The 24,997-nt window shown below is 40.1% G+C and overlaps 1 protein-coding gene across 17 annotated transcripts in view; it reads right to left on the minus strand.

Annotated features, from left to right (window-relative positions):
• Window positions 1-24,997, minus strand: part of DOCK9 (dedicator of cytokinesis 9) — a 225,879-nt gene that overhangs the window by 64,513 nt on the left and 136,369 nt on the right. For 9 of the 17 annotated variants that reach the window (XM_075852428.1, XM_075852430.1, XM_075852421.1 and 6 more), the window contains exons 12-22: window positions 22,897-23,100; window positions 21,324-21,446; window positions 15,640-15,722; window positions 14,266-14,388; window positions 10,019-10,098; window positions 9,733-9,920; window positions 7,328-7,393; window positions 2,468-2,560; window positions 1,535-1,658; window positions 484-605; window positions 288-374 (exon numbers count right to left, since the gene is read on the minus strand). In XM_075852428.1, coding sequence (XP_075708543.1) covers window positions 288-374; window positions 484-605; window positions 1,535-1,658; window positions 2,468-2,560; window positions 7,328-7,393; window positions 9,733-9,920; window positions 10,019-10,098; window positions 14,266-14,388; window positions 15,640-15,722; window positions 21,324-21,446; window positions 22,897-23,100 — 1,293 coding nt within the window. Of the gene's footprint in view, window positions 1-287; window positions 378-483; window positions 606-1,534; window positions 1,659-2,467; window positions 2,561-7,327; window positions 7,394-9,732; window positions 9,921-10,018; window positions 10,099-14,265; window positions 14,389-15,639; window positions 15,723-21,323; window positions 21,447-22,896; window positions 23,101-24,997 lie in introns of all 17 variants that reach the window. The other 8 variants (XM_075852420.1, XM_075852427.1, XM_075852426.1 and 5 more) reach the window with 1 other exon arrangement.

A 24,997-nucleotide genomic window follows, 5' to 3' on the forward strand; every position in this document is an offset into this window, starting at 1 on the left:
CCCCAATGAACCCCATTAGTTAATGGGGTCAGTCGGGGACTGTTGGATCCATCAGACAACCGATTTCTTACGGTGTCAATGCTTCAGTTATAAACAGAAGCCATGATACTAGTGTGAACAGAGCCTTCGAGTGATCTATTTATATTAAAGATTTGATTGTAACTAATAATCTAAACATGTACTATAAAGACAAAATGTATGTTGTACTATTGGAAACTCCTAGCCGAAATACTATACCACAATAACTACACATTTGTTTGCAGAAATATTTGTATGTTGATAACTACCTGTGCATATACAGTGGACACCAGATGAGTAGTGACCTTTAATAATGGCTTGCCTCCATCCACCCACTTAATTTCTGGGCCAGAATGCTGCTAAGAAAGAAAAAAAAGACTTTATTATTGAAATGTTTATCATAGGCTCTATACGAGTGTTTCACTGTACATGTTTGCAGCATGGTAGGAAATGAAGATGTCATACCTTGCCCATCCCGAGTTCCTGATAGCACAGGTATCCTACAGGAAGGTTGGCAGACACTGGAATGTTTTGCTCATTGGTGACTACTCTACCATCCTTCAGCAAGGGCAGCCAGGCAAAGCCAACTGTATGCAGAACAAACATAGTCACATAGCATGCATGCAAATACTATTCCCAACACCCCGATTCATGAATGGTGAAACGTAAAAATAATCCTGCTGTAATTCTAGAATAAACAAGAACATCGAACTAAAGCACTTCACTGAGCATAAAGACTGTTACATCTGTATCCATCATAAAAAAAAAGAAAAGATATTTCTAGGAAACGCTGCCTGTATTTTCAGCTGTTCCAGTTTGGAAACAGCAACAAGACATACCTTCCCCATCACGCAATGTTATTTTAGACATTGACCTATATTTGCCAGTGAAGAGATATACTTTCCTCCCTTACTAGTCCTCAGAGATATGACCTATATGCTTTACAGGATAACTAGTACATCACACTGTTATGAACAGATCCCATTCCAGCCCAGTTCTACATTTTAGACTACGCTCATGTGTAGCGCACGTTCACTGCATGAGCGGGGAGTTACGTCTGCCACAGATGTTGAGTGCATCAATCGAAGCCTATAGACCTGACGATGCCAATAGTGTACAGGAGATTTCCCCAAAGTATATGACAAATGTAAAGGCAAAGCGCTATGCGAACAGATCCATAGCTATTACATTTTGCAGCAGAATTAATACACATCCGTTTGTGGCAAAAAAGAAAAAGTCCATCAGGATCCTACTTGGAATTGGTTCAGAACGATGAACAAAACGGTGGTTGGCTCTGCACAATGTATCCCTCATATGTGGGGTCCTGAGCAGATGGCTGCTGTACAGTGTGGTTTCATATGGAAAGTTGCCATTGGTCTTACATCTTATCAAATCTTCTAATTTTTTACCTCAATAAAAGTCTGGATTTTATTTTTTTGAGAGAGACCCATTATCTAGAAATTAGTACTGATCATTAAACGCCAGTGCGGTTGTTAAATCCCTTATTAGTCCAAACCTTGGCTTTCTATGACATCTTTCTTCTTCGTGCCTCCTTTGCTCGATGTATCGCAGCTGACATGGAAGAAAGTGAACAACAAATGGTGTTTTTCATGAAGCTGTGTGGGCAGCTCTATTTTAATCTGCAAGAATGGAAAAAAAACATGCCACTTATCACATTAATTCCTCTTCTCATCCAGCCAGGTTTAACAAAGAGAACTTTTTATAACCTGAACAAACAAGATGCCAGAATAAGCACTTCACTTACTTTTCTTATTCTATTTCTCTTTTAGAATAATTTTTTTATTGAACATTTTTAACCAAGGGTACAGAAGGAAAAGGTGCAGGGAAGGTAAACAAAAAGCAGCTATTATGGCGGTTTACTTTTTTTTTTTTACGGCAGAAGCTCTATTTGTCACCTTATATGCCATTTCCCAATAAATGGCAGAGGGCAAGTATTTGGCTGTGGTTTGCAATGTGGAGAAGAGGTCTGCTATTCTTACAACAGAAGGAGCAATATACATTTGTCCACATTCCACAGAGAAGGTTTATAGGGAACTGCAGTAAAGTTACCTACCATGCATATTAAAAACCGCAAATATTAAAGTTTCACTGTATGATCATAAATGACTATTTAACACTTGTATAAATCCATTAGTGTAAAGGAGACAGAAACAGAATTACCAAATAGAAGCACCCCTCACAAAAATAACAATTTTGCTTAACACAACTGCTTGTACACGGATGGGTAAGGATGGATCATTTTAAACCTGTCTAGTATATTAGACTTTAGCTTGGCCCATTTTTTGGAAAAATAAATGCACCTTGAAAGAATTATCAAAAGTAAACAGAAAATTATAGCCGAAACTTAGCAGAGCTCTATCTAAAAAGATAAACTTTAAAATAAAAAAAATAATTATTAATTAGAAATTCTCATAATTAACAAACCTACCTCATCATAGAATTCTGGATTTTGTTGATGGTGCAAAACTGTGGCGAGTGCATTTTTCACAAATACTGGACCACCAGGTCTCCCATATATGCACTACGAATAAGAAACACAATACTAATATTTATAATAATAACAAAAATAATAATAATGCAAAAAACACAGCGCATGTTAATTACCATCAGGTGCATTTATACAAAATTCAAGACTAAGGCCCCATGCACACGACCGTATTTTTGTCCACCCGTAAATACGGGTCCTTGGTCACACGTATTCGACCAGTATTGCACCAGTATTTACGGACCCGTGCCCGTAATTACGGGTCCGGTGTCACCCGTATTCCACCCGTTTTCACTGCAAAATTACACTGCAGTAATCGGCAGCCCCTTCTCTCTATCAGTGCAGGATAGAGAGAAGGGGCAGCCCTTTCCGCAGAAAAAGTAAAAGAAATTCATACTTACCCGGCCGTTGTCTTGGTGACGCACCCCTCTCTTGACATCCAGTCCGACCTCAGTGGATGACGCGGCAGTCCATGTGACCGCTGCAGCCTGTGATTTGCTGAAGCGGTCACATGGGCTGAAACGTCAACCCAGGAGGCCGGACTGGAGGAAGAAGCCGGGAGTTCTGGGTAAGTGTGAACGTCTTTTTTTTTTACAGGTTGATCTATAGTGTGATCGGAAGTCACTGTCCAGGGTGCTGAAACAGTTACTGACGATCGTTTAACTCTTTCAGCAGCCTGGACAGTGACTATTTACTGACGTCGCCTAGCAACGCTCCCGTAATTACGGGTGCACACACGTAGTCACCCGTAATTACGGGAGCCCCATAGACTTCTATGGGCCTGCCCGTGCCGTAATTACGGCCTGAAATAGGACATGTTCTATATTTTTCAACGGCACGGGCACCTTCCCGTAAGCATACGGCGAGGTACCCGTGGCGAATAGAAGACTATGGGCCCGTAAAAACGTGCCGTAATTACGGGCGTTTTTATGGTCGTGTGCATGGGGCCTAAATGTGTGGAAAACATGTTATATATTTAGTTAAACACTGTAAAAAATCAGAAAATGTTTTGCAAATCAATCAGTTATGAAATTACCCTGAAGACCATTGTTTTATGCAATTTATTTACACCACATGATATTAACCCCTTCCCGCGATTGGGTGTGACAGTACGTCCGGAATCAAAGTGATTTCCCGCACTTGGGCATACAAGCTTTAAACTGTCACCATGTCAGACACGGTGACAGCATCCTGATCGCAAACTGTCATAGACCGTTGCCGAGCAGGACTCGCGGCACAGGACCAATCAGAGTGGTCCCGTGCCGGCAAGCGCTGTGATTGGCCAGTTTGTACTGACTAGCCAATCACAGTGCAGGAGGATTGTATTGCCGGCATCTCCGGCTCTGACAAGTTAATTTCTGTCACAGAGCTTGTCAGAGTCGGATGCTAGTCAGAATACAGTTCAATAGTGTTAAAAAAAAAACTGCGATCTGCCCCTTTTGTGCCCACTGACCAGTGATCACCCCCTTTGGTGCCCACTGGTTATCAAACATATAATTATATAATTTCAGTCACCCACAGTATCCTTCTGCCATGCTGTGATCTGTGCCCAGCTATCACCTGTCGCAGTACCTGGTCGCCATCACCGTGCTGTGTCCCTAGAATGCCCACTGCCCGAGTTCCCTGTTAGGTAGCAATGCCACGTCTCATTTAGTTTTTTCCCCTGGTAGGTAGGGTACCCTTACTCATTGAATACAGCAGGGTCGCTGGTCTGTTCTCATTCCGCAGTTGAGAGTAGCACAGTTTATTTTTTGTTAAAAAGAGTTGTAAAAAAGTTTTTAAAAAAAAGTTACAAAAAAATGTAAAAAATGTGACAAAAAAAAATTTGTTTTTTAGTTAGTAGCTGAACTAAATTATTTAATATGGCCAAAAATGTCTTCACAGCCGAGGAAGCATATGAAATGTTGTGTTCCAATACTGACATACTGTATCCAGTGACTCGGAGTCTGCAGCCCCCCCCCCGCCCCCCGTCGGCGCAGAAGAGCCATAGGTCCTGCTCTGCCTGAGCAGACATGGGAAGCTGCGGACAATTATACCCCCCAGGTGCCTGAATTTACAGCCCCCTCAGGAATACAAATTGACACTACGGGTTTCAGCCCCATTGATTATTTAAAAGTTTTTTTCAGACGCCCTTTTAGATTTAATGGTCCAGCAGACCAACATCTATGCAGAACAATTTATCTCCCAGAACCACAACTTTTTATAGGAGAAACTAAAATTGGACCCCCACAAATGGAGTGGAATTGCGGAAGTTTTGGGGATTATGTTTAAGTTTTGGTCTCGTAAAAAAGCCCAGTATTAGAGACTATTGGTCCCCTGATATTTTATATAATACCCCCCTTTACCACACAGTAATGACAATGAAGCGATTCGAAGCCATCCTAAAGTTCCAGCATTACAATGACAATAGTTAATGCCTACCCCCAAAGTACCCAAATTTTGATAGGCTGTATAAAATAAGACCATTAATTGCCCACTACTCCCAAAGTTTTTCCCAAGTTTATACCCCCCAACAAAATATTTTGGTGTATGAATCATTAGTGAGCTGCAAGGCAGTATCTACCCAATAAAAGAGCCCGATACGGCATAAAACTATACAAACTATGTAAAAGTACCACTGGTTACACCTACTCTTTTAAGGTTTATGAGGGGAAAGACTCCCATATAGATCCCCAGAATGCCCCCCCCTTCCTAGGAATTATTGGAAAGATCGTATGGGAACTTATTCATCCTTTGCTTGGCAAAGGATATCATTTATATCTTGACAACTTTAATAGTGTCCCATTGCTAAAAGTTCTCTCATCCAGATCCACCTTGGCATGTGGAACAATCCGCAAAAATCAGAATGGCCTCCCCAAAACTTTGCTGGGTCAGATACTAAAATTAGGAGAGAGCAGAGCTGTCTGCAGCGACGATCTGCTCCTCCTGAAGTAGAAGGATAAAAGGGACGTCCTTATACTGACCAGCATTCATGACAGCAGAGGCAGCCTTGTCCTTGTACGCGGATCCACCACTCAAGTTCCCAAACCATTTTGGTGTTGACCTGTTATAAAACCATACAGCGCCATGCGCAAGACCAAGGTATGGTAAAAAAAGCTGTCCGTGCATGTTACACAGATGGCTTTATACAACGCCTTTGTCCTCTACAGATACGCTGGCAGTGGGGATACGTTCCTGCAATTTCAGGAAAAATTTATCAAGGCCCTGATATTTGATGACCAGGTAGGAGAGGACAGTTCATCTGGTTCTTCCGTCAGCAGGATAATTCCCGGACAGTATTTCCCCACAGAAATCCCCCCACTGAAAAAAAAACAGAAGCACCCCGCCAAAAAATGCCGTGGTTGCACTAAGCGAGGCATTCATAAGGACACCACATACCATTGCGAGACATGTCCCACAAATCCCTGCCTGTGCATGAAACAATGTTTCAAAATATATATATTTCTAAAAACTCTATGAAAAACGTCTTAAGAAGTGACCTGCACTTCTTTTTCGCGGCCGTTTTTTTACGCGTCCATTTTTCCCATTGAAATCAATGGGCAGATGTTTGGAGGCGTCCTGCTTCCGATATTTCGGCCCCGAAAAACGGCTGAAAATAGGACGTGTGAACATACCCTTAGTATAAAGCAGTGGTTCCCAACCAGCCAGACACTCCTCTGAACCACGGCCATGGCCGTGCTCTCTCTTCTCCTCACAGCGTGAAGTGCATGTGAGGAGATTTTTCTGCAGCCCCTTGTAACTAGCACCCCCACCTCCGTAGATGGCATCCTTCACCCCCTCTTCCTGTACGTAGCGCCACTGTAGCTCCCCTCCCCGGGGATTCCGCTCCTGGATGGAGTGGACAGTGACATCAGGGGCAACTCCTGAAGCGGAATCCCCAGCTACAACATTGCCAGCGCGGAGGCCGGTGATTTGGTTCCAGGAGTAGCCCCTGACGTCACTATCCATAAATGGTCAGAGACGTCAGGGGCTTCTCCTGGAGTGGAAACCCTGTTCACAGCGGTGGCAACTGGTCTTCAAGTGGTCTCCACCTCTGAACTCCAATTGATATTAATATGAGGCAAAAAAAAAATCTGCGGCACTTGTTTGGAGTGCTTTTTTGCCTGCATCTTTTGCATTATCTTCAACAACTTAAAAAAACTTAGGCAAAAAAAAAACGCAAAAAAAAACCTTCAAATAACGCTGTCAATTCAAAATCTGCCTCGAAATTCCTGAAGGAATTTTGAGGCAGATATTCTCTGCCTTAAAAAAACACTGTGTAAACATACCCTAAGGGTGTAGTGCTTTTTTTTAGCCATCTCTTTAGCCTTTTTTCGCTTTCTCTAAACAATTTTTGATAGGGGTGCCCTGAGGAATTTTTTTTTTCATGGGGTGCCTCGAGTCCAATAAGGTTGGGAAACTCTGGTATAAAGTAATACGATTTATTTACAAGATAAAAACTTTTTATGTAGATCATGGTCCACATTTACTAAATCTACTGTATCTTACTCCAGTCTAAGTCAAGGAAATAGTTGAAGTGATTTCTTAATAAATCTGTTACAAAAACGGACGCAAGATTGTCAGTCAGAAAATCAAATCTATGCTTGATACAAATGTGGACTCTTCTCATCACTTTACAAATTTGGCGAGCAACAAGAAAATTAGCACATTTTACTACAAATGTAAAATTTTGCAACAAAACCTGGAGTGAAATGCATAATAAATGTGGGCCTATATCTTTATATAAACTGTAAAATAGTGTTCAAATGTGAATATATACTTTGAGTTAAACAAAAATATGTAGAATAAAAATGTGCAACAAACCTTTAATGGCTGTGCCTCTTCATCATCAGACTCTCTGAATTCAATCGATACCGCTATATTTCGTGCCTAAAAGAATAAATAAGCCTGCTTAATTGAATGGGTCTACCAAAGTCATTTTAAATGCAGTTGTATAGTTATTATCAGACACTTCTCACTTCCCTGCTAAAATTAGAGGAAAGAAAGGGGAAGAAATAGCATCAATAAAAGTTTAAAGTGCCCACTGTGTCCATACCGACCACAGGAAGAGAAATACACCCACTTAAAGATGAACAGTCAATAGTCGTGAGAGGCATAGTTATTTCTAATTCCAAGAAAGCATCCACTTATTAAATTATCCACTCTATAACTAGAGATAAAAAAAAAAAACAGCATTGCTAAATAATATGTTCCTTTAACTCACACATGCATCATGAGACCAAGGTGCCACGTGTGACCCGTGATAGTTTTCTGCGTGCCATGTATAAGGGTGCAATCAAGTCATGGATGATAACTATGATGACAGGGCAGAGACAAGGACTTGACATAGCTGTGCCAGGAGCATTTAGGCTTAGCCTACATGGGGGATGTTTGCCACCAGAACTTAAAGCGTATGCTTGTGCTGCAACAGTCTCTTTGTAGTTTATGCTTCACGGATCTATAATACCAAGTGATAATAAAGGCAGTGCTACAATGTCCCCATTGCTTTGCAGCCACATGGAATCACCAGCTTGCAGTAAGGTATGATTCTGTACTGTGCAGCATGATGTCAGGTTGCTATGTGATGACATTGCACCATCTAGATCTGGTCCTGCTCAGAAGCCCAGAATAGTGCATTTACCTGAGCACCAATTGTGTTTTAAAAAGGATCTGTCCAAAGATTTCACAATACAAACTGCATCAAATATTATATAGATCTTAAACCTAAAGACCTGCTGTACTTACTTACTTTCCTTCTTAGGCTTCATTCACATCTGCGCCAGGGTCACGTACCGTCTGAGCTTTCCGTCAGAACAGGACCTTGACTGACACCAACAGAAACCATAGGTTTCCGTTTCCATCACCATTGATTTCAATGGTGACGGATCCGGTGCCAATGGTTTCCGTTTGTCTCTGTAATGCAAGTGTTCCGTTGTTTTGACGTAATCAATAGCGGAACATCGGAATGGAGCCATGACGCAGATGTGAACGAAACCTAAGAATGGCTGTAAACTCCTTTCTCAAAGGCTTTCCTGTCTGATATTAAAATAAGTATTTTATGAGGCCAAGTATATGCATAAGACCAAGTATATGGATGATGTAATCTAAATCTCCCACCACCTAGAGCTGACAATCAGTGTCCCTCCTACCCTGCACTATGCTAAAATCTCGCACATGCTCAGTACAAGCTGCAGTCTTCCTGGCTCTGCAGTAAAAGAAAGCAGCAGATGGAGTAAGAAGCTGTAATTCCACACTAAATGCTGTTGTAAGACAGGCTCTCACTGCAGAGGCAGAAAAACTGCAGTTTGTACTGGGCATGTGTGAGATTTCAGCATGGTGGAGGGACACAGAGGAGCTTGCTAGTTTTAGGTGGGAGGAGATTGAGATTACATCCATTCATGCGAATCATAAAATGCTCATTTCAATATCAGACAGGAAAACTTTGTAAAATGATCATACAGCCATTCTGGCATAAATCTTTATAGGAAGTAAACCAGTCTCATCAGGTCTAAGATCAAGAGAACTATTAAATAATGTATGCAGTTTGTATTGTGAAACCTGGTGACAGATCATCTTAAACTTTATAATATACATGTTAAAGAGGTTATCCGGGATTTTAAAATGGATAGCACCCAAGTCAACTGGCTGTTTGAAAGAGCTGCACGTACACAAGCGCTGCAGTATCTTCATTGTTTTCAATTTAATTTCTCTTCGTACTTGCACATGCCGTTACATTGGTAGCGGCTATGCAAGGTATTGCAGCACGGTCTCATTTATTTGAATGGGAAAACAATTTGAAAAACCAAAATAATCCCTTTACATTTTTATTGTGTCCCTTAAAAAAAAAAAAAATGGGCAATCTTGACCCAAGTAAGCTTGTGCATCCTTACTTTCACGTATTACCAGTTATCTACTGCTGAACATTACATTCTAAATATATAAGGCTAAATTCACAAATAGCATATAACTAAGCGATGGAACCAGAATAAAATCCTGCGATAAAATTGGCATGTTACATGCGGATTTGGCAGCAGATCTAATCTTTTGCATTGCACACTAAGTATTTCTTTACCCTGCTTGTGAATAGGGTTTTTTTTTAAAACCATTGTATTGTACTTTTGCGGATTTCGCAATTAAAAATCTGCAACAAATACGTTATGTGTGAACATAACCTAATAAACAAGGGCACCAGTGTTATATTATCAAATGCCAACCAAAACAACAATTACCTTTGCAAATGCCTTTTGGCCATCATATTTCAAATGCTTGGGATAAACATATAGATGGTTATTGTAGATGGTGAATGGTTGTGTGTATTTGGGAATGCAAGGAACAAACTCCTCTACTTCAAATGTTACCACCGTGTCGGCATTGTTCTCAAACTGCTTCATGGGAATGTATGAGGAGTTCACATAATCTGCAATACAATGGAAAAAGAGAATAATAAAAAAAAAAAACGGAAGAATTGCCCAAAAATTTACATAATAACATTTTACCAGAGAATAAGGAACTTACTTGGAAAATCTGGAGAAACGTTGTCAATATGGATGTCTAGATTTCCTAAAATTACAGGAAGTTTGGCCAACTTTTCAGGTCTACAAGAAGAAGATTGTATTAGGTTTATGCCAAATAACACAATAAATTGACAATATAGTTTCATTTGGTTTAGCACAGAGGGGTGGATGTCTCAGAGCTAGTGCTAAGAAAACCAGAGGAATCAGATTACGTTTTTTATTTTCTATCCACTACCTGCTTCAGTTTTTATTTGCTGTAATCTTTATTCAGGAATATTTTACAACAGACGGTGTTCAGGCTGCTGGAAGTCTAAATAAGAAGAGGTGCGCAAGACAGAAGCACATTCTCAGCTGGAACTAGGATGTCAAATTTTAGAAGAAACAGGAACATTTTATGGCACGTCTCCCTCAGCGCTCATGTATATTTAGCTTTATTGCTACATTTCTTTCATCTCTTACACATATGCCCTTGATTTTTTTATCATTTGATGGCCAGATGTTTTTCCACCCTGAAAACGCCCAACAAGAAAGTCAGGCTTCAGGCCGTCGACATCAATTTATACAGGTTGCGCCTTGATACAATAGCTTAGATGACCATCATACAATAATGAAATGACATGAAATAGTTACCGATGCTAGGTAAAATTATCATTTGGCAGTATTTAACTGATCAGATAATTCTAAAGGACAATATTTTTTTGTAGGGTTTTATAAAATTAACCTTACAAAGTGCTAAAAAGCATTCTGAGTTTGTAAGATAAAAAATATAAAAATGTTTTCCGTTCCTTACAGCTGGCCATACATGGCCCGGATTCACACCTACGTTTGTGTTTCTTTGTTCTGCTTCTTCATAGGAGCAGAACAATGAAAATGCCGGAAACGCTTTTTCCGTTGTATTACGGACACCATCACTGCCAGACGGAACAAACAGTTTAATGGGTTCTGTCGAGTTTCCGTCAGGGTGTCCGTGCTTTTACCGGAAGCAAAAGCGCAGCCCCAATAACTACCATTGAGGGAAAGGAGAATTGGGAATGTTGGCCCAGTGGTTAGCACTGTTGCCTGGCCTGGGGTTGTGGGTTTGAATTCAAACTAGGACATCTGCATGGGGTTTGTATGTTCTCCCACACTCCAAAAACGTACCGATAGGTTAATTCGGAATTTAGATTGTGAGCCCAAAAGGGGATGGGAACCGATGTGATAAGCCCTGTACAGTGCAGCAGAATATGTTGGCCCCCCTCTAGCTATTGAAATAAACACGTGTTTTCAGAAGAGTGTGATTGTTAATGGAGAATTGAGGGAAAAAGCGGTTAGCGAAACATTCAGTGTGTATGGCCAGAATTAGATTTTGTGGATTATGGCTGCATGCCTGTGCCTGGTAATTTTGGCATTTACATCCAAATATCTTATATAAAAAGGCATACATTAATCTTTATGTATGCAGGGCGTCCACAAGGGATGCTATATGAACATGCATATGTAAACATAGCAAACATAGCACAAACCCAAAACCTCACCCAGAGGACTGAATTCTGTTTGATACAATATATATTACAAACTGAGAGCACTTTAAAGCTACATGCACACGTTGCAGGATTTAGTGCTAAAAATCTGCATCAAAACCGCAGGTAATTCTGCAGGTAAAATACGCACCTATTAGTGCGGTTTTTACATTTTGATGCTTTTTTATGATGTGGATTTCCATGAGTTTTTATAAAACTAGTCAGATATAATTCGCAAGTGGAAACGCAAGATAAATTGACATGCTGCGGTTTTAAAAGTCACACCACAGGTCAAATCTGCAACGTGTAGATGAGATTTCTTGAAATCTCATTTAAATTGCTGATACTACATTATGCAGCGGATTTACCGCACAAAAAGTTCCTAGTAAGTGTGCTGTGCGTTGGAATAACCCAAAGCACACGGACCCTTTGATTTCACTGGCGCTATTCAGACATGCATGAAACTTGCTGCATGTCCTTTATTGATGCGTTTTCACGCACCTAGTCGCCCATTGAAGTCGATGGGTGCGTGAAAATCACGGACAGCACTCGGACGACATCGGTGCGCTGTATTAACGCATTGGTAAGATTTAGAAATTTGCAGCACACGATTATATCCGGGTGGGAAATGTTCTGCAGCAAGTGGATGAGATTTGTTCAAACCTCACCCACTGCAGATTTTCCGCATGGAAGTCCACAGCATTTCTGTCCCGTGAAAGAGTCCTTACAGTTCGGATATACAAAGAAAACTTACAAACCCTTAAAATAATTTACTTGGTTATCCAATAATAATGGTCACATTACCCCATTAACACAGAATGAGTACTTTTTTTTAATTTCAGAATACATTACGTATCCAGCAGCCTATTATTCTATATTTAGATGAGGCATCCACTTGCATATTGACAGTACATTATAGGTCAGCTTATTAATATTGTAACATATACAAAGTTCCTGCATTTATATAGTCACTATGCTTATGGGTTTGAACGAAAACCACCAAGAATAGTCACGAACATTCAAATATATGTCCAAAGCAACGGAAATACTTTCGTTTTTCATATTAAATTTATTACACGGAACTCTAGTTCACAAATCTAATCTAGAAATGACCAAATGCGACAACAATTATAAAATGTAATGCTATAAAAATAATTCAATATAGCTTATCATGGCGGTATCATGGTATCAGAAGCAGAAATGAGCAAGTGCCACCTTTTACAACTAATACGAAAAGCATCATTAGACCAGAAGAGTCTGGAGTCCGCTGTTGGAAAGGTCAGTGTTTGGGGCTGCTTTGCTGTATCGGGGCCTGCACAGCTCCCCATCATGCAATCCACTGTAAATTCTTCATTGTACTAGAGGGTGCTCGGGGATAATGTAAGGCCATTCTTCTAAAGATTACCCCCTTGCCGCCACTTTTTTATTTTTGGCATTTCTTTCCCACCTTCCAAAAGCCAGAGCTTTTTTAGTTTTCCTTCGAGGAATGTATGCGGACTTGTCTTTTGCAGGATGAGTTTTAATTTTAAGTCACCATTTAAAGTATAGTACAATAGAATATCCTGCGAAACTGGGAAAAAAAAAATCTTTTTGGTATGAAATTGGAAGAAAACTGATCCCTCCATTGTTTGGGTTTTGTTGTTAAGGTTTTTCACTGTGCAATAAAATAGATATGTTAAACTTTGTTCTGCAGGCCAACACGATTACGGCCTTTCCAAATTTATTAAACATTTTTCTTATGATGTACTACTTTTAGAAAGTAATTGGGGTACATACAACTTTTTAATAACTTTGGGAAGGGAAAAACCGCAATCTAGGTATTGTAAAAAAAAAAATATTAAATTCCATTTTTTTCTTATGGAGGTCATCCGGCAGGTTAAAATGTGAGATAGTTCAGACTTTTACAGATGCGGCAATACCAATTATTTACTTTTTTTTTATTCTTTCTATAACTTTAGGGGGGGAAAAAAAAAAGGTAGTTTTTTTAAACTTTTGATCATTTTTTTATATTTTGCATGTATTTGACGGTTTAGGAGCAGAAAGACAGAAGACACGGGGGCCTTCGTTAGGCCCCCTGGCTGCCATGACAATCATTGGCACCCTGCAATTGCATCATGGGAGGACAATGTGTTGACTGAGGGGGCTGCCCCACACAGCGAACGCGATTGACTATGGCATCTAAGTGGTTAAACGTCTGGCATTTAAGTTATCGCCGATCCCAGGCCGTTGCAGTGAGGTGTCGGCTGTAACAAAGCCGACAACTGCTGAGTATGGACCAGGCTCAGCCTGAGAGGTTGCTCCATACTCCCCCCATGGAGCCTGTGGCGTACAGTTACGTCACGTCGCCAAGGAATTAAAGCTCAGAAAAAGAACCTTGCAATATGACAATGACCCTGAACACAGTAGTAAATCCACCAAGGAACTGCTGATCATTTTTGGTTAAATAAACTATTGCAAGGTCAACAACTCATTATTTATTTTGTTCACTTGCATATACTTATCTTTATATACTGATTGAATTAAGATTTTAAAAAAAAGCTTTTAGAATAATTTTTTTCTTCACATCACTGTACGTTGTGGCCTGTTCTGTACTAATAACTGAAAACGGATTCCATTTTCAGTATATATGGCCCTTTTTTTGCCTCATATACAGTAAAGAAACAAGGTACAAGTTACAAGCCCACGTAGAAGCCTATGGCTTGGACCCCTCTTACACACCATAATTGATGTAGGACTACAACACACTTACTTTCTAAAATCAGCAAGCAATTTAAGCATGTCCTCATTTGAAAGTTTGTTGCTGTCCTGTTTATAAATTGGAGAAAATCTTCCATTTTTGTCCAGGGTCCCAGATGTATCTCTGAACAGAGGCCTAGGAAAATAAGAGTAATCAACTAAGACAAATACTACAGGAAGGGATGTTACAGTGGGGAGATATATATATATATATATATATATATACACACACATACACACACATATACAGCAATATCACTGCAAAACTAGGCAGATGTGTTCATTGCAGCTTCAAAGTGATTCAGACCCAGCTTTTCCAGGCTCCTGAAAAGCAAATCTGACTAGTAACGCTAAGATAAGAGAGTTGGGTGTCTATCAATACATAACTAGGCAGACTTGGCATTTTGGGTAACAACCTTTGTGGAACTGTATAGGAAAGAGGGAATATTCATGACATAATTAGGCAAATTGCCTTTCAGAAGCTTTGGAAAGATGGGTGGCTCCCCTTGTAGAACTATAATGGAGGCCACAATTGGCTGTGTAAACACTTGTATATTGTATGAGCAGTTGGTATGATTGCTTCTGCCACAAAAATACCTTCTAATATACCACTGAATGTCCGTGAGATACTGTACTGTGTGAACTACTGTTACTATGACTGATAACTAGGGGATTCCTACCAACAAAATGGCCGTGCTCTCTTCGTACACAAAAGTATACAGCCTAAACCCAGTCCCAACCTCAAACTTCTTGGTTTGCGTGAACAAGTAGGGGGTGGGGGGATAGAGAGAAAAAAAAGCTGTATCCCAAGATTAGTATACACAGCTTTTCTATTTTATTTTCTGAAATTGTGACATCGAAGAAATCAGGAGCAAGAAAAATAAGGACAAAATGTCAGGTTTAATTTGTTGTTTTTTCTTGGTTTGGATTTTATATTTAGTGGTCCTTTAAAAAGTGCCAACCATACGACACCTAAGGATTCACATGCAGGAGTCCTATTAAGTAGGACCCATGCACGAGAGTCCTCCAGCATTGTACAGCTGTGTAGTATCTGTAAGGCCTCATGCACACAGCCGTAGCCGTGTGCACGGTCAATGATTACAGCACGGGCGGCCGCGGAGTGTCATCAGCGGGCCGTCCGACATTCACGGACCGTGCACACATTGATTTCAATTAGCCAGCACCGCAAATACGGACCGTATAATGACTTGTCCTATTTTTTTTTTGCGGTCCGGCCAAAGCAAAGACCGTGGAAACCACGGTTATATGCATGGGCCCATAGAAATGAATAGGCCTGCAAGTCATCTGTATTTTTGCGGATGCAAAAACACGGTGTCCATGAGGCCTACTTCGTGTTAATGAAAACACATTCTCGTCCGCATCTCACCTTGCTGCCCAGGCAAATGGCATTCTGTACTGTCCAAGCCTGCTGCATGCCTGTTTGGCATTCTTCAAAACTTTCTGTGCCACCTATAAAAGGTTTATGTGAAAAAAACTGTATTAATAGAAATGTAGCAGTAGTAATGGTAGTGTGCTTTTCAATGGACTCCCACCGTCTCTGAAATAAGTGATCAGCGATCCTGGTCAGCCTGAAGAAGGGTTCATAGATGATCTATGCGAGCCGTCTACAGCCTAACAAGGAGCGCTGACCACAGCTGAAAGTGCAGAGCGCTTCTGAACCTTTGTTTGAGTGACGGTAAAGGTCTCAGCTCCTGGCCCCCAGTGATTAAAACCTCAGATATGTCTCTGATATAGCAAAAGTTATTATTTAAGAAGTTTTGACAAGAGCCCCTTAGGGAAAAAAAAAAGCTGTCACTTTTACAGTAAGGATGGGATAGGTCTAGAGGTTCTTCAGGAGGGTAAACTATTTTAGGGGTAAAAATAATAAAAAAGGTTGGGGGGTGTTGAGAACATCATTGCAGGTGAATAGGTCAGCAAATTGCAGACTGTTCAGGGAAGCCTGTATTCGGTTTATGTACCTGCAGACATAAGCCTTCCTAAATCTACCAAAGAATAGATACGATCTCAAATAATCAAGAACTAAAACGACAATATTCACTAAGGTATCATTATAATATCAGATACAGGTAAAATATTAACAGGGGCAAAAAGCAACCCGTCTACTGCGGCACAGGATGAATACCAGCAGTTCTATAGCAGCAGTACCTGGAAATCAAATGGATAAAAATAGACCATTTAAGAGTGGACTTGCCACCGGCATCACAGAATGTAAAGCTACCGCAGGAACATCTATAAATGCTTGAACACCATCAATAATGAATCCACAAATACGTAGACAATTCCAAATACAAAGGGTTTTTACAAAGAACAACTTTCCCTTCAAGCAATCTCATGGGGGAGGAAAAACGCTTGTGTTTAATCCACAGGATTTTGGCAGCGGAGGGTTAGGCTTTGTTCACATCTGCGTTCCGTTCACGAGTCCCATCAGACCTTTCTGTCAGGGGAACCCATGAACGGAAACCAAACGGAAAACATAGCTTTCCGCTTGCGTTACCATTGATTTAAATGGTAACGCATCCGTTACAAATGGTTTTAGTTTGTCACCGTTCTGTAAAGTTGCCGTTGTGTTGACGGAATCAATAGCGCAGCAGACTACGCTATTGATTCTGTCTAAACAATGGAAACCTTACAGAACGGTAACAAACGGAAGCTATTTGCAACGGATGCGTTACCATTGATATCAATAATAATGCAAACAGAAAGCCATTTGTTTCAGTTTGGTTTCCCCTGACGGAAAGGTCCTGCGGAACCCACAAATGGAACACTGACGCAGATGTGAACGAAGCCTTAGATAGGCCTGTGCGAGGGGGAGTCCAGACAAAAAAGGATCAAAAAGTAAGTTTGCTAGGAGTCCACCACCTTAAAGGGGTTATCTGGTAAAGTGAAAAAATGTTCTTAGGTGCTGCAGATAAAATAAATATAACAAAAAAACAATACTTACCTATCCTTGCCCCTAGCGATCCAGCGCTGTCGCTCCGGCAGCAGTCCCGGAGCTTGTTTACAAGCACGTAGCATGTAATTGATGCAGCCAATCAGAGGGCTCTGCGGTGACTAATTATATTTCTGACATAATGGCAGAAATACAACATATGGCCGCAGAGCCCTGCTACGTGCATCTAAACAAGCACCGGGACCGCCGCCGGAGCGACAGCACTGGCTCGCTGAGGTTAGGCAAGTATTGCTTTTTTGTTTTATTTATTTAATTTGCAGCCTTTAATAAAAAAAATTCACTTCCTGGATATCTTAAGTGTGAATTGACATGTGGCAGATTTGTTGGAGAAATTTCTGCGACTGTCCCATTCATCTGAATGAGTCTTGCAGAAATCCATGCACCTGCTGCAGAAACCAACCCAATAACATGTACGGAATGAATTTTCAGTCACAAAATTTCTGCAACAAATCTGCCTCATGTGAATTCACCCTAGGTCACCCACACACCCAGCGCGTTTTCCACTGCAAAATCTGCATGTGCTACGTAAACATTTTGCTGTGGATTTCCAGCAGATTTCCCCCCCCCCCCCCTTTCCACATTGAAAAAAACTGAAATCCGCTGTAAGCAGCTGCAATAGAAGGAGCAGACTGTGGATGTGAAATTCCGCAGCATGCTCTTATTTCCGTGTGGAAAATCTTCAGCAGCATCTGGATGACATTTGTTCAGCTCTCATCCACATGGCCGCTTCTGTCATCTGCTGCAGATTTTCCACACCGAAAAACTGCAGCATTTCCGTCCCGTGTAGACCCAGCCTTAGTCCTCTACGCACTTATGGGATATTATTTGGACACGTCAAAAACGTCTGATCGTTGAGGTTCTCAGGATCAGCCGGGTCACAGCAGTTAAATGCCCATCGATGAGACATTTATGGTAAAAGTGTGCAGAGGGAAAACTCCTTTAATATCCATTGTAAAATGGAGAAAATCGTTACGATCCTTGATGCTTAGCCCCCGTTTTTGCTAGAGCTGCTACGTCTAGACAGAGGAGCGGTCCTAAGAGGATTGGGGTAACCTAAGCTGGAATCTTAGCGGGTACATCTCATGTAAAGGGAGATACAAGAATTGAATGATCAACTAGATAACGGTCTCACTCGCTCTGTACGTTCGTATGGACCCTACTATCAAATGGTTAGAGGGCACAGACTGCCAGCATTACTATAAAGTGCATATTAAATCTGATCATCCGTTTATTGAGCAATATAAACAAGTTGTATTTCAATAAAGATCTTTCCTTTATCTGGAAAAGAGTAGTGCACCATTCAATGAAGAAAGAAGGACATTGATCTGTGATAATAGTTTCCATCTGCACGCGCAACATTCATGGCTTTAGGTTTTCTGGCCATGCATAGTGTTTACAGGTGTGCCCATTGTGCAGATGTTTGGAAATGTGGACATCATTTTTGTACATGTTACAGATCAGCATGAAAGCGATTGAGGATGATTCATGAAAGACATGCTCTAACGGTTCCATACTGGAAGTTTGAGAAGAAAGCCCTGAACTTGTGTATTATGCACATCTCCCTTTAGAAGACCGGTCTGCAGTTTTTTTTCGTCATGATTTTAAGCATTATCCCACATCATACGGAGCAACAATCTTTCACAATGTTTGTCAAGTAGGAGGACATGGAGACCGTGGTAAAAGAAAGCCCATTTATTTCAGTATATCGCTTAGATAGAGAAGATATGGCCTTCTGTCTATGTCCTGTATGCCACATTTTAAACAAAGTATTTTTTTCTAAAATTACATTTTAAAATCTTTAGTGACCGTGACCACGGATAAACGGGTGAACCCAAACTAGATTTGCTTTTTTTCTGATCACACTATTATAACCGGCTTTTTATCCACCTTGAATAGTATGAAGATCTTGGATTGTTGTGGCAACCATTAAATCCTGCCGTCACTGACTAACTATAAAGAAGCATGCGCGATCTTGACTTGACAAGGTTTTCTAGTTTAAATTTAAATAAAAGCTTTAAAAGCAGATCGGTCACGTTTTCTCTACGGTTGTATCTGTAGGATAGACCAGCATAGGAGACTTAAGCTTAGCGAAATATAGTTTTATATGATCTTATACCTTATTTTAGTGTTACGAGACCTGTAAATGCTGCCTGTCCAGCGTCACCCACCCAAATACTGTGATTGACAGCTTTCCTTGTATGAACAGTGCTGTGAAAGTATTTGCCTCTTCCTAATTTCTTCTATTTTTGCACTTGATTCTTTCAGATGAAACTAATTTTAATATTAGACAAAGATAACCCGAGTAAACACAAAATGCAGTTTTTAAATGATGATTTCATGATGCCACACTGTAAAAAGATTCAAATACAAATGCAATACCAAGTGATTGAAATCTGCCAGTCTGGAAAGGGTTACAAAGCCATTGCGAAGGCTCTGGGACTCCAGTCAACTACAGTGACAGCCATTAAAGAAAACCTGTGGGGTGAACCCTCCTAGGAGTGGCCAGTTCACCAAAATTTCACCAAGATCGCATCAACGACTCAATAAGGAGGTCAAAAAACAACCCAGACAAACATCTAAAGAACTGTGGGCCTCAATTGCCTCAATTAGAGAAAAAAAAATATATTAGTTATTTGGATAGTCACCAAATTTTTAAACAAACTCGGCATAAATTAATAGTACAATCAAAAATAAGCAACTTTGTAATATATCTTATTAGAGAAAAATGTCTCTTTCTCCACTTATCAGACCCTCCTCTCCCCTTCCTAACTGTTCACGCACTCTGAATTTACAGCTTTTTCATCTCCTCAAGACAAGATGGACCATCAGCTCACTGAAGGATCAGGTTACAGCTGTCCATAGAAGTCAGCTGTCCATAGAAGTCAGCTGTCCATAGAAGTCAGCTGTCCATAGAAGTCAGCTGTCCATAGAAGTCAGCTGTCCATAGAAGTCAGCTGTCCATAGAAGTCAGCTGTCCATAGAAGTCAGCTGTCCATAGAAGTCAGCTGTCCATAGAAGTCAGCTGTCCATAGAAGTCTATAAAGAGGGGAGGAGTGAGCAGAAACAGTGAGAGGGAGGTAGAGCGAAACACAAAGGTGCTGTTGCAGCTTCTAGTAAGTGTTCTCTCACTCCAGAGCCGGAGTCTCAGCTACACCGCTCACTACTGCTGTATGATGTTGTCCATGCTGATTTTATATTATATATTCTCCTCTTCCCTATTTCTATGTGTAGTGTATAGAAGACATAATAGCAGTTAGGCTCCACACACTAACTCAGAGAACTGAGAGAATTAAATAGAGACTGCAAAGGGCAGAACTGCTAAATAATGCAGAATACAAGTCATATAATGGCCAGAAATGGTGTTATTCCTCATACACATACATGACAGCTTATTCTGAAAGTCGCCTGAAAAGATAGGTACGCTTAAAACGTGACAAACTAGCAAAAATAGAAGAAAATCAAGTGAGGGGTAAATACTCTCACAGCACTGTAACTTAATGTTTCAAATCCTCACCATTTTCAATATGGCTTGCTGTCAATGAATAAAAAACATTTTACATCGGTAGGATGGGGACAGAGGCAGATTTCTGAATAATAGCATATTGCAAAACCGTTATGTTTTTTTGGAAGTTTATAAAAAAAACGAACAGTTTGTAACACCTGTTCCTATTTACGGACCGCAAAATGACATCAAGAATGTGTGTGTGTGTGTGTGTGTATATATATATATATATATATATATATATATATATATATATATATATATATATATATATATATATATATATATATATATATATATATACATATACATACATATACACATACATACATATACATACATATACACACACACGTATATGTATATATATATATATATATATATATATATATATATATATACATACATACATACACAGAGAGAGAGAAATACTGTAATTGTTTTGATCGTTAACATCAGTCTGAACTGACAAAGTTAAATCAGGGTGGAGTATCTAGAATCTTAACATAATATAAAATGACTTATTTCTATTTTGAAGTAGATGTTTTTAATCAGAAACTTCTAATGGCCCCATACATTGTTTAGCATCAGAACCTACCTTGGCAGAGTCCGAGCTCTTCATGTAAGGTTCTGCACAATGAGTAATGCTGCCTTGAAGGACCTTTTCTATCCTCGCCACAAGGAAGATGTCAGGATGGGGACACGTTACAGAAAATATACCCTGAATGATAAAAAATGTTATAACCATTAAAACCCGCAACTTTCACATTTGCACAGAAATTGTAATAGTTTATATCATTGCTACTGTGCTGTGACGTGTGCTACAATACTTGACTAAGACATTGTTAGGTTTGTTATTACATTTAATCTATTGGATCTTTTCGATATTGGATCTTTTTTTCGAATAGAGCAGGTACAGAATAACCTCTACCAACAAGATAAAGAGCAGCAGCTTTTTTAATAGATGACTGGTCTGATAAGGAAGCCACAAAGCAGTAGGATGGGAGGGGGGGGGGGTGATTTTATCGCTTATGTGCCAATGACCGATCCTGCATAAAGCACTGCAGGCAGGAATGAGTACCGTATAGGTCTTTTATTGAGTTACCTTGTGATTCTTATCATAGCAGCAAGTTATATACGGTCACTGTGGCCATTCAACCTGCTTGCCCTCCTAGCCTACTGTCTCCAGGCCTCCGTGGGTGCAGGGCAATGTCCCGTTGTGAGGAGTGGAGCCAAGGCCAGCAGAGTGACACAAATGGATAGTGTGTCAGTTCTCATATGGCAAAAACTGAATCTGTCATAGCTTTTTAGTCATTTGGACTGTTGAGGCTGAAAAAATTTAGCAGTAGCCAATATGCTATATTTTAGGAAAACATTTTTTCGACTATAAAAAGGTACAAAAAGACGTATTCAAAACAATGGTGTATAAACCACGAGCCACACAGGGAATATTTGTATCCAGACACAAGGACATAGAAGTCTGGATACGATCCTTATCTGATCCCCACTTCCCTTTCAGCCGCTATCATTCTATGATAATCGGCTGTGACTTCCCTGTATTATTTGGACATTGACGTGAACATCCTCCACAAATAGGAGTTCACAGTAGGAGTGGGAGAACTTGTAAAGCTCCATTTCAAAAGCAGATTCAATCATGTTTGATGTCAAAATGCTGCATCTCCCCTGGAAACAGGTGAAGGGGCGCATACAATGGGGATAATGGATAATACATCTCTGATTTCATTTCAGATGCATTGTACTATAGAATAAACACTTCATACTCCAGATTCATATCAGAGCAGCGGGGAACAAATGGTAGAAAGATTATAGTCGACACAATATGTAAGAGGTATTAAGAGGTAAAACAACCTATAGCATTCATACTAAATGAAAACATTACAAGATGAAAGCGGTTTCCTCCCGCCGAGCATTTCCATCACGTATTACGTTAGATCATACAGCACTTTACTGAGCAACAAATGTACTTTCTAAAAAGGAGCACTCCGCTCTACACAGCATTGGAAATGCAAAGATGCTTCAATTATTTAGAAACTTCTTAGGCTGCATTACCATTTCTTTATCCGTTATGAATACGTCTCAAAGCTGAATTACTCAAAATCATTTCAATTTTGACGGAAAATTACATAACCCAAAAACAGACTAATGGATACCTGTTTGGGGTACTGCAGCATGGACTCCTGCACAGACCCTAAAATTCTGCATCCAAAGTCCCCGCTGCCATTTAGAAGCTGCTGAGACGGAAGAGGAATCATTTGCCTCACAGAGGCATGGTTCAAGTCCACAGGAAAGTCTGCAGAGATCTTTTTGTTGGTTTTGATGTCAAACAGGGAGAGTGTGACAAAGAATGGTTCCACCTGAGCAGGAAAAAAAATAAAAATGTCAAAACAGTAATAAATGAAATTCAGAGACTTATTTTTTATTCATTGCTTAGTTTCAAACCTTATGCAACAATACACAGCTTTTATAAAAGAAAAAAACATTTACAAATATTAAAATGACTTAAAAACAGACTTCTAGGAGAAGAACCATAGTAAAGTAGCTTATCTTTTCCTGATCTCGAGTTACAGCTTGTATTCTAGTCCAGAGCTGCATTCATAATTCACTTGGCTCCAGAGCCAAAATCTGCTAGCACTCCCTGCTGCCTCAACGTCTGTATAGAGCCTGATCTTGTGCTAAGCGTAGTCCACCAGGCAGACACAACGCTTCTCGCAATCTGAGGTAGGAAACACTAACTGTACTAGCGAAGTATAATACAGGCTGTAACTCAGGACCCATGCAAGACAAGTAATGCAATGTATTTGGAACGATAATTCATAGAAATTAGACACCTGAAACACTGGAGGCGCCAAATACATATTTTTTAGTAGGTAGTGTTCGCAATAAAAACAACCCAAAAAACGTAAAGCGCCAATAGCAAGTTTCTTGGAGCATTGGCTACCTACACTAGGTCCTAAGAGTTGACCGGCCCCAACATATACTGTACACGTATGATGTTCTTATAAATTAAAATCAACATAGAATAACAAGTTCTGTAAAATTATATTGCTTCCCTCTATGACCGGACAAATGATCAACTCTGTCCATGCTCAGTTGGTATTTTGGATACATCATGAACCTCAATTCTAGAAATTATAGTTTCCTAGAGTACAAACAAGAAATGCTAGGAAGTTTCAGCTCTGGAGCAGAGAATTTCAAATGAATTTTTGGGCTATAAGGCTACATCCACACGTTGCATAATTTGGTGCAGAAAATCTGCATCAAGACCGCAGGTAAGCTCGGCTAATTCCGCAGGTAAAACCCGCACCTGATTTTTGTTGCACTTTTAGGTGCGGTTTTTACATTTTGAAGTGGAATTAGGTGCGTTTTTTGTTTTGTTTTTTAAAAAAACAACTTGTCAGATACAATTCTGAGGCGGAAACACAAGATAAATTGATTTTATTAAATTGATGGATTTTAAAATGCGAATTGCATGTCAATTTTCATACAGAAAAAATTTGGAACGTGTAGATGAAATTTCCTCGGTTCATTTACTTTTCTTGTACTGTATTACGCCGCCGATTTGCCAAGGGGAATTGTGTGCATTTGGCTTACCAGCAGCGAGATCTAGGAGGTCGTACCAAATGTTTCTTTCCAAGAATCAGTAGTACCTTATACAGATGTACAGTTTTTGGCATTACAACAGAACAATAAAAACTCTGCTCAATATCATTTCCAGCTTACGGCTAACCTTGAAATATTGGAAGGTTATATAAAGGATAGCCAGTTTATAATTAAAGCATTTCCTATGTTGTCGCTTAGTCAAGCATAATTTTTAAAACCCAAGCAGATGAGTCTGCAAGAAACAGGTTATACACTGTGCAAGGGAAAATGCTTACACACAATAGTACCAACCACAGAGCAGCGGCAGCTCTTCAGAAGTTATTACAGTGGCTATATAAAGATACCAGCACTAGCGCAAATCACATACAATGTATGTCAGCAACCCGGGAGATAAACAGCCACTTCACTAATAACCCTCCATGTCTGGCCAGGCAGATCCATTCTGAACAGTGCAAAAATAAGTGAACGGGTCTCAAATTTTTCTGCTCTAGCGAGCAAAAACCTCCTTCATAATAGATGTATGGTGTCCTCATGGGGACGCTGATCTGACGTCTACTGTTGGAGGAGACACTGCAGTGAACACGCCAGGTTAGAATGCTAAAAGATAGAACAGACTGCCATAGATACTCATACAAATTCCCAGAATTTGGC

Source organism: Rhinoderma darwinii, chromosome 2 (genome assembly GCF_050947455.1).
Source record: "Rhinoderma darwinii isolate aRhiDar2 chromosome 2, aRhiDar2.hap1, whole genome shotgun sequence".
In the NCBI taxonomy this organism is placed as follows: domain Eukaryota; kingdom Metazoa; phylum Chordata; class Amphibia; order Anura; family Rhinodermatidae; genus Rhinoderma; species Rhinoderma darwinii.